The sequence below is a fragment of the Drosophila miranda genome (assembly GCF_003369915.1).
Source record: "Drosophila miranda strain MSH22 chromosome Y unlocalized genomic scaffold, D.miranda_PacBio2.1 Contig_Y1_pilon, whole genome shotgun sequence".
NCBI classification, from domain to species: domain Eukaryota; kingdom Metazoa; phylum Arthropoda; class Insecta; order Diptera; family Drosophilidae; genus Drosophila; species Drosophila miranda.
Window position 1 is genome coordinate 53,799,969 of NW_022881603.1, and position 10,600 is coordinate 53,810,568.

Genomic DNA, 10,600 nt, shown 5'->3' on the forward strand with positions numbered 1-10,600 from the left:
AGCAGCAGCAAACACATCAACATCAACAACAACAACATCAGCCAACGGCAACAAACACAGCCAATACCGATGATATCCCATCCACCTCTGCTGCAGCAGCGGCCCGTTCGCCACTGAAGCGCGTCCGCGACGAGGTGGATGATGATGATGACGATGATGACAGTGATGTTATGGTTGTTGAGTTTGATGACGATGATGACGACGACAATTTGGATGCCAATCATGCATCGGCCAAACGACGACTCCGGGAAAGTACCAACAAACAGGCAAGCAAATCCCATATCCCCCAAATTCAAAACCATCCCCATCATCACCAACAATCAAACCAGCAACAACATCAGCGGACAATTACACAAAATGCCCCTGCCCCCGCCCCTGCGCCTGCCCCTGCCACTGCCACTGCCACTGCCAATGCTCCACTAGCTCTACCTCACTCACCTGCAAATGCAACTAGTAGTTGCGGCACAGGAACCCACAGCAGCAGCAGCGGCGGCGGCGTTGGGCTGCTCCAGCTGCCCTCCCTGAGTATGCCCAATGCCAGACAAATTCGGATGCTGCAGCGACAGCACCAACCAACGACAATTATTTCCCCCCCCATCATTCTGCCAGCTGTCCCCGACATTATGCCCATTCTGGACAAGCTGCAGAATGACCCGAGGGCGGGCAACAGTAGCTATCACACCAAGCTCATCAGCCGCAATGGTGTCCGTATCCAGGCCCGCGACATGGCTACCAGGCATGCCATCATGGCAATCCTGGGCGATGGCGGCGGCAGCGAGGCGATGACTGGCCACTACACACACTAGCACAAGAGTGACCGTGGGCTACGGATCGTCTTGCGAGATCTCCACCACTCCACAAGCACCCAACTAATAACAAATCAGATGGCCGAACTGGGCTATTCAGTTAAATTTATTAGAGCCATTAAAGCGAGATCCGATGGACAGCCACTCGACCAGTTCGAGTTGGAGATAGCCCCCAAGCTGGATGAAAGCCACCACGATGTCCTCCAATTAACACAGCTGGGCAACCAGTTGGTGATCGTTGAGAGGCAGGCCAAGCCAGTGGACCCAGCCCAGTGCCACAGATGTCAGGCTTTTGGGCACACCCGCACCTACTGCAGGCGTTCATTCGTCTGTATGAAGTGTGCGGGTGCCCACGCGTCCACGGCATGTGCCAAGCCAAGGGCAGACGCCCCTAAATGCGCCAATTGCCAGGGCGCCTACATCAGCGCCTACAAGGGATGTCCGGCATTCAAGGCAGCAAGGGGCCGCCTTCTGTCGCACCGAGTGGCCATGCAGGAGTTGCGTCGCAAGCGCAGCTCGCTTCTGCAGCCATTGCCAGAGCAGCAGCCACCAGCAAAAACAACACCAGCACATCCAGGGCGCCGACAGCAGCAGCAGCAACAGCCAGCTCAAACGCCAGCCAATCCCTGGCGCGGACAGCAGCAGCAGCAGGCAGCATGGACGCCACTCAATGTCTCCTCTCCTGGGCGACGAAGAGGACAACAACAACAACATCAGCAGAAGCAGAAGCAGCAGCAGCCAATACATACAAAAAAACAGACGCCTGCTGCCTCTGGCCCACGCACTGGGCGACGACGTCCAGAGCAGCCATTGAGCCGTTCTCAGGCACAACAGCAGCAGCTACAGCAGCTGCAACAGCAGCCGCAGCGCGAACAACAACAGCGACAGCAGCAGCAGAAGATGCAGCCGAAACGCCAATCTTTCGAGGGATCCTGCAGCCAGGCACTGTTGGAGAATACGCAGAGGATGACGCGATTGGAAAAGAGGCTGGAAGTGATGAAGTCACTACTCACCTCGCTCATCCAATCCCAGGCAGTGACGGCAACTCCAGCAGTTCCAGAAACATCGGAAAATCCACCAACAATGGCAGCAGCAACAGTGGTTGCCCCACCACGATCACAGCCACCACAAAAAACGTTAGGGCCAACGCCAGCCGCCATTCCAGAGACGGATCCTGAAATGGATGAAGAAAATGATGACGATGAGATGTGGACAGATGACGACTCCATGGATGACATTAAGGCCGACGCCCGCAACATGAGGTACCATCTTGACAACCAGATATCCTGGAACGCTGTGTACTAATTGGACACATCTCTGCCACTGCATTGGATTAAATGACAAATGCATATCACTCGCATGCCACAACAAAAATGAACAACGGACGCTGCCGCCATCAAAGCATTCAGAGTGCCATGTGTACCTGGAATGGAAATACACACACACACACAAACATCCATTTCACTTGGGCGGCCGGACCTGTGCCGTTCGAGTTATGTGTGTCGTGTCCGCCATCGTCCTTAGTTGGTGGCCGGATCCAGTGCCATGGCATTCAGAGTGCCCTATGGTCCTGGAAAAGGAACAAAATCCATCAGCCACACAAACGAAAAAAAAGGCTCTCAAAATACTTACCGCCAGCCATTCAGACACACACACACAAACACTTGGGCGGCCGGACCTGTGCCGTTCGAGTTATGTGTGTCGTTGTCCGCCATTGCCTACAGCTGGTGGCCGGACCAGTGCCACTCGCTCTACATTAGGGCCACAATTGCCGACGCACACACACACAAACATCCATTACACTTGGGCGGCCGGACCTGTGCCGTTCGAGTAGGTTTGTCGTTGTCCGCCATTGCCCACAGCTGGTGGCCGGACCAGTGCCACTCGCTCTACATTAGGGCCACAATTGCCGACGCACACACACACTCACATCCATTTCACTTTGGCGGCCGGACCCGTGTCGCACCAGTAATATGTGTGCCGTCTACTCCTGGCTCCCAGCTGGTGGCCGGACCAGTGCCACTGGTTCTCCAAGAGGGCAGCCACAGCCACAACGACGACGACGAGGTGCTAGTGGCGCACAGAATTTTAATTTACATTGGCGAGAAAGAGGAAATTAAGCTTGTCGGTAGTGGTTGGGAAGGGGAATGTGAATGTGTGTGGGGCGAGTTGGGAAAATGGCTGCTTGGCTTGGCGTCGGCATTTTAATGTATTCCTTATTGGCGTTAATTAAGAATTTTTAACAGTTTAGTTGGGCGGCAAACAAGTTAAGGGGCTCGTTAGTCGCCCGACGTGTCACAGCGCTTCATCTGCCTCGTCGATCATCTGTAACTGTTTCTGTATCTGTACAAAGGAGCCTAGAATTTCTTAGATCTGTGTTCTTCTACCATCCTCTACATGGATTGGTTCCACATTAATCCTAAAGATGCATAAATTTTATAGCTTGAACAAAAAAAAAAAAACACATACAATAATCGCATATCACATATTATGTTTTTGTGGAGAGGGGAGGGGAGGGTTCCAAAGTATTTACACGGTCCAATGTTTGCACGGGTAATATAATGGAGATTCTCTTGGTAAAGATTTTATTCGTAATTTATTCGCCCAACTATCGAGAAAGACTCGCGTGTGCCGTACGATACGATCCATTACGATACGATATCGTCTGTGGGCTATATATGTATGTATATTGATGTGTGCATATGTATGTACAATCCGAAGAGAGGATTACTCTTGTTTTGTTCTCTTTCCTAGATGATAATATCGTATCAGTGGTTCTGGAAGGGGGTGCTTAAACCTACGACGAAAGCTATAATCCAGTGGATGGGTCAGAATAGGTGTCCTGTTCCTCCGCTCAGACATAGACCTCTCCTGTCTTGGCCTCGGGACTGTGTTTGGCGAGGGTTGAGGTAGCACTCGTGGCCGTTGCCGTTGCCGTGGCGCCGCTCTGGGCAGGGCGATCGTGCCACCGGATGAAGAGTTGTCCACTGTATCCACTGTGGGGGCTCCTGCCGAACGCACCGAGGAGCGCACTGTGGGGTCCTGCAGGTTGAAGCTCAGACAGAAGCTGTTGTTCCGCTTCACGGACAGGAGGGCCGTGGTGGTGATGCCGCCGCCGCCGCCCGCACCCGGCCCCACGGTCATGCCGTTGCTGGAGCCACTGTTGCTGTAGCCGTCCTGCTCCTGGGCCAGGTCCACGATGGACAGGGACGAGGGGAAGCGCTGAATGGAGAGCGAGACGGGGATCGTGGTGATGACGTCATTGGGCTCGTAGCCACTGGCCGTTGTCGTGATGGTCGGCAGCTGGGCGTTCGCCGCGATGGGAAGGATGCTCAGGGTCCCCGTGGGAATGGTGTCCCCGCCGCCGCTGCTGTGGCCATCGCCCGGTACTCACTGCTGTGAACTCGCTGTAAATGATGACCACTGCGGGCAGGGTCAACGCCTTGACGCAGCACATGAGGAACCCAAAGAAGAGCCACGCGATCTCCCCGCAGGTGGAGAAGCGGAAGAGCTGCAGGAAGCCGATCGGCTGTGTGGGCTCCAGTCCTGCGGCCACCGGCGCCTCATCCAGGGACTTGCCATCGGTTGTCGTCGTGCCAGAAGCCTCGTCCATCTATCGGTACGACGAAGGACGGAGGAATAGTGTTACTCAAGCCAAGACCCGCGATTTATTCACAGACACGGACAGAGACAGACGGCACGTAAAGGTTAATTAAAATACTGCCACACTCTCAGAGGCATGTATCTGTATCTGTGGCTGTGGCAAGGGTACAGCAGCTACTTTGTATCTTTTGCCATAGTTCTCTCTCATTGACCCGCGGGGTTAACGAGTAATAGAATCTACCGTTTATTATTGGACATTCCAACGCCAATTTGGAGCGATTCGATTCGATTCCCTTTCCGAGGCCCGTACAGAAATCTGTGTGGCGCCATTCGCCCCTGCCCCCTCTCCTTGTCGTGGGATGGATGATCACCTTTTAATTGATTTTCAACACTTTGATCCTTCAGATACTGTATCTATGCACTGATTTCTGCAGAAGATCCGTTACTGCTCACTCGGACCGCCCAAGCGCGACTGCTGGAACACCGTCCGCGGAGCCACCCATTTATGTTGATTCCCCGATGTGGATGCTGGACAGAGTACTCGGGCTTGGGCATGAGTACTCGTGAGTGTATCGTATCAATCGCTCGCTTTGGGGTTCACAATTGAGGAGGCAGACTCTTGAGCCTCCTGCTGGTGCGCAGCACGAATGGTGCCGGCTGATTTGTACCGGCATTTCCTCCAGCGGGAACGACTTCGGGAGCAGCTACGGGAGCGACTGCGGGAGCGACTCGACCGACTCGCCTTCATCGTCCGAGCCCCCGAGCATTACGCTGTCCAAAGTAGTGCGGGACGCCCGCAGTGTCATCATGTGCCGGGTGCTGCGTTCGCCCAAGGTGTTGCGCACCTTCAGGCAGCTCTTCTGCGACAGGATTCTTTTTTTTTCGCCCGTACCCAGGGCGAGGACGCGGCGTTGGCACTCGCCGAATGCCACGGCATGGCTGCTGGTGGGCCCGTCGTCCTCATTGCCGGGCCGTTCAAAAATCGTCTCGAGACCGGTGGGCCTCGACTTTGCGATGGTCTGCGATGGCGCCTGAGAACCGGTGGTCGGCGTCAGGCTGGGCTTCTTGGCCAGGCGGCTGGGACTAAGACTGGGCCTGGCGGCGCTCTGGCTCTTGCTCTTGCAGGCGCGCGGCGGCATTTGGCACCGAACCATAGTCGCGGTTGCCACAGATCCTGTATCCCCCAGTATACTCCCGGCTGAAATGAGACGAAATGAGAAATGAGTTACGACTGTCCGATGGCCGCAGAACCGAGTACTTCCTTTACCTTTAGCTTTGCCTTCAAGTTTTTCCTTTGCAGGCATTTCTCGTATCTTTTTCCGGCTTTTCCGTCTCCTGGGTAAACCTTTCGACTTCTCAAACGAGCAACGAGCCTCTTTGGGTTGAGGGCTCTCAATGCTCCACAGGGGAGGGCTGAGAGGCTGGGGTGTGAGCCGCCAGCAACCAAGCGCGTTGCTTTATTAATATTTGTCTTAATTTAATTTATGTACATTTTTGTGTTTGTTTTACAATTCAACTTTAAACGACACTCAAACACACACTAGTACATTTGATGGCACACAGCCAGCAAACATCTGCTCCCAGCACGTGCCAATATCAGCCTGTTTCAAAAGTCGCTGGAACGGTTGATCAATCTCAACACCGAGATTAGAATAGCGCAATACATTGATGACGTCGTTGACTTGTTTTTGGACAATATACGGGTAGCAGCAGCAGCAGCAACAACACAACATCAACAGCAGCATCTAAACTCACATCGAAGATGGCCACAGCAGCGACAGCATCAACATCAGCAGCGGTCACAGCAACATCACCGGCACCATCACCTTAAGCTGGACGTGGCTACTAGCGAGCTGCTTTCCAACAAACAGCAGTGCAAGAGGATCTGGCTGGCGACTCGCACCATCGAAGCCAGACGAAACTACAGGGCGGCGCAAAATCGTCTTAATAAGGGGCTCACAATCCTGAAAAACAAAAATATCAACAAACTGCTCACAGGGATTGACAACAAAGACCGCTATCAAATGGAGAAACTTTGGAAACTGACCAGCACAATCAAAAGACAGCCGCAGCCAAACTGGCCACTGAGGCTGCCAACTATGACTGGAGGCAAGGCAAGTGTCTCGTGGACAAAGTCAACAGCCGAGACAGCCGATGCCTTTGCTACTCACCTGGAGGAGAGATTCAGCCCGATACTATCCAATTCAGATGAAGAGCGGACCGCAATCAACAGAGAGCGTGAGCAGTCAAAACGGCAGAAGCAGCTACAACCAGACCAGGAAGTCAGGATTCCCTTCAGACCAGTCACACTGCCTGAGCTGATGCAGATTGTTGATGCATTGGAGCTGTCCAAATCAACTGGGGGCGACAAAATCAATAACAAACTGATTAAAAATTTGCCAAAAAAAGCGCTATTATATTTAATATTAATTTATAACTCCATTTTCAGACTGGGCCACTTTCCAAGTCAGTGGAAACATGCCCAGATTAAAATGATTTTAAAGCCGGGCAAAAACACAGCCGACATGTGTTCCTACCGGCCAATCAGTCTATTATCTGGCCTTTCAAAGATCTTTGAAAAATTGCTGATGGCGAGATTGTTTGAGGTGGAGACGATGACGAAGATGCCGGCCTGCGCAATACACGCACCGCTGCAGTCTCTCCGCACTTTGGCGTAGCAAGGCGTCGATTATTGGGACGCCGCAATCCGGCCGCAGCAAGTCCAATGTCGCTGTGGTGGACATTGTCGTTGTACCTGGTAAATGTAAAAATGACATTAAAATTTGCAAAATTATCCCCTCCACAGAGCAATATAAAACGGCACAAAACTCACCTGAAGCGTGTGCAATCACGCTTGCGACACCGGGCGACACCCCTAGTTGCTCCTCTGATCCTTCCTCATGGGCGTCACCACGGCATCCGGCCTCCAGAAGGGCTCCGCGGACGAGAGTCATCACGGCTGCCGGTTGGCCATGAGTTCAAATTCGGAAATGTTTGCGCTGCACACAAAGCGCATCCAAATCCGGGCAAAAATGTTTTTGCAGCACTTCATGGCCACCAGCTATCGTCCTCGCACACTCCCGGCCAAATCCTTGGCCGTCTGGCGTCCCACGACGGCGGCCTCATCTACTCCGCACGGCTATGTGCCCTATCCACGTGTCTGCTGCAACATACCTACACACGCGCACATCCAGCATCAAATAGTTGCGCAAAATGCATAATACGCTGCTCCCGACGAAGATGACGAATTATGCTGCACCAGTACCTGAAACTAGAATTAAATTAGATTAAACTATTAATAATTGACCATTTTTCTCTAATACTTATCTTTGAGTAACCAAGTTTCTTTGTACTTACCACCTGTTTGTATAAATGTACGTCAATTGTTGCGAATGTCAAAATAAGGCTGCCTGACTGATAGAATGTAAACAGCGGTACCTACAACACTTCTCTATATGGGCCAAGAAGTGGTGCATTAACATAAATGCAAAAAAAACCGGACATGTAATATTCACACTGAGGACAATTAGATCAACGGACTTAAGGCAAACGCCGACTATAAATGGACAGGCTGTGCCACTTGACAAATCACACACATATCTGGGCATAAAAATGGACAAAAAACTCACCCTAAGCTCACACATCACGACGCTCTGCACAAAACTCCGATCAAGAGCGGCCAAACTTGAGTGGCTTGCTGGCCCAAAAAGCCGGCTGCCTAACGAAATCAAGGCTATCGTCATCAAGCAGCTCATCATGCCCATTTGGCAATATGGTCTTTCGGTTTGGGGCGCACTTACATCCGATTCCCAGCTGCGACGGGTGCAAAGCCTACAAAATAAAATCATTAGACGGGCAATGAAGGCGACAAGGTTCACCAGGAACGATGCCATAAGGCAGACTCACAATCTAGACACAATTGACGAAGTGTTCCATGCGGCAAGTGGGCGCTTCGCCAACTCCTTGGCTTGCCATGTCAATCCGGAGGCTCGGAAACTATTACTGCAGCCGTATGAGCCACAGCGATTGCAGAGGCCTCGATATCTGCAACAGCTGCTCCAACACTTCCGCCCGCTGCAGCCTCAAAATCAGGATCGGAGCAGCCATCAACAACAACATCCAGATCCGGCCATCTCCGAGGAATCGCTTCCAGCGCTGGTCCGTCTCGAAGAGGAGGAGCTGAAAAGAAAGAGACAGGAGGAATCAGACGCCAGGCAATTAAGAAGAATCCAACAACAAAATATCATCAATCCGAACCCCGAAAGGTTCAACGGTTCGATGATAAATTGCTTCAGGAAACGATACCTCAGCGGCCAAACTCCCCAAGAAAGAATAGTGGCTCTTATCTTTGGCCAGCCACTATCTGTCCAAAGGATAATCCTGCCAGATTACGAGGGGGATCCCGATCCAGTGACGCAGCAGCATACCCAGCAGCAGACTCAGCAACAGACGCAGCAGCAGACTCAGCAACAGATGCAGCAGCAGACGCAGCAGCAGACGCAGCAGCAGACGCAGCAGCGGACCCAGCAGCAGACACAGCAGCGGACCCAGCAGCAGACACAGCAAATTCTGGCGAGCAGCAACCTGCAGACGTCACATTATCGTTGCCAGACACGGGCTGCAAGCAGCAGCTCACGCACCCTGGACGACAGCCATCGACGCAATCCGCAAGAGGCACTTCTGGACCACGGACTGGAGCAAGTCCGACGGCGCCTTGAACGGGTGGTCGACGACGACGACGACGACGACGACGTCCAAATCATTACCGATGACGACGACGACGACGACGACGACGTCCAAATCATCACCGATGTCCAATCCATCTCAGATGACGACGACCACAACAACGACGATGATGCCGGCCGGCACATTGCACACACCGCCACAGTCACTCCGCACTTTGGTGCAGCAAGGCGCCGATTATTGGGACGCCGCAATCCGACCGCAGCAAGTCTAATATTCCTGTGGTGGACATTGTCGTTGTACCTGGTAAATGTAAAAATGACATTAAAATTTGCAAAATTATCCCCTCCACAGAGCAATTTAAAACGGCACAAAATTCACCTGAAGCGTGTACAAACACGCTTGCGACACCGGGCGACACCCCTAGTTGCTCCTCTGATCCTTCCTCATGGGCGTCACCACGGCATCCGGCCTCCAGAAGAGCTCCGCGGACGAGAGTCATCACGGCTGCTGGTTGGCCATGAATGCAAATTTGGACACGCTTGCGCTGCACACATGGCGCATCCGAATCCACGCAGGGGTGGTTTTCCTGCACTTCATGGCTGCTGGCAACCATCGCCACACAAATTTCGCCGAATCCCGGGCCACCTGGAGGACCACGGCGATCGCTCCATCCACTCTGCACGGCGCTGTGCATTGTCTACGTCTCCTGCCGCACCTTACACACGCGCTCATCCAGCGCCGTACGGTTGCGCACCGTGCCAAACACACTGCTCCAGACGACGACGATGATCCAGTACCTGCAAATAGAAATAAAATATAATTAAATTAGATTAAAATCTAAATAATTGTTCAAATATTGTCAATACTTATCTGTTTGTGACCACTTGCTGATTTATGTACGTTAATCCTGTGATTGACACATAAGGGCTGCCAGACCATTAGTTTCATGCTATAATGTTAATGTTAATGTAATGCTAATGTCAATGTAAGTTAATGTTAACAGCCCGCCAATTTTAAAATCGCATTTTTGTTGTAAGTTAAGCTTAAATGTAAATTGCCATGTCCTAGGTAATAAGAAAAAGCTGGAAATAAACTCCGTCAGTAGCAAAACTGGCGGGCGAGTGTGCGCAACGTAGGCGTGCACTTGCATCAAAATTAGCTCGAAAAAAAAAAAAAACAGACGCCTGCTGCCTCTGGCCCACGCACTGGGCGACGACGTCCAGAGCAGCCATTGAGCCGTTCCCAGGCACCACAACAGCAGCAGCTACAGCAGCTGCAACAGCAGCCGCAGCGCGAACAACAACAGCGACAGCAGCAGCAGCAGCAGTTTGCCAACAACCGCTCCCGGCAGAAGATGCAGCCGAAACGCCAATCTTTCGAGGGATCCTGCAGCCAGGCACTGTTGGAGAATACGCAGAGGATGACGCGATTGGAAAAGAGGCTGGAAGGGACGATGTCACTACTCACCTCGCTCATCCAATTCCAGGCAGTGACGGCAACTCCAG

The 10,600-nt window shown here is 52.4% G+C and overlaps 2 protein-coding genes across 3 annotated transcripts; both read right to left on the reverse strand.

Moving 5' to 3' along the window:
• Positions 1-4,326: 4,326 nt before the first annotated feature.
• LOC117190692 (protein tantalus-like) lies at positions 4,327-5,802 on the reverse strand. Its single transcript, XM_033395753.1, has 3 exons — positions 5,677-5,802; positions 4,781-5,607; positions 4,327-4,419 (listed from the first exon to the last, which is right to left on the reverse strand). Exons 1-2 carry the CDS (start codon positions 5,711-5,713, stop codon positions 5,114-5,116), a joined length of 531 nt encoding a protein of 176 aa, XP_033251644.1. The 5' UTR covers positions 5,714-5,802; the 3' UTR covers positions 4,327-4,419; positions 4,781-5,113.
• Positions 5,803-9,193: 3,391 nt separating this feature from the next.
• Positions 9,194-10,078, reverse strand: LOC117190695. Of its 2 annotated transcripts, XM_033395758.1 has the most exons (3): positions 9,962-10,078; positions 9,474-9,892; positions 9,194-9,395 (listed from the first exon to the last, which is right to left on the reverse strand). In XM_033395758.1, the coding sequence occupies exons 2-3, from the start codon at positions 9,787-9,789 to the stop codon at positions 9,298-9,300; spliced, it is 414 nt and encodes a 137-aa protein (XP_033251649.1). In that variant the 5' UTR covers positions 9,790-9,892; positions 9,962-10,078; the 3' UTR covers positions 9,194-9,297. The 2 variants fall into 2 exon arrangements, with proteins under 2 accessions (XP_033251649.1, XP_033251648.1); XM_033395757.1 differs by lacking the exon at positions 9,962-10,078 and having other exon boundaries at positions 9,474-9,937.
• Between the last annotated feature and the right edge of the window lie 522 nt (positions 10,079-10,600).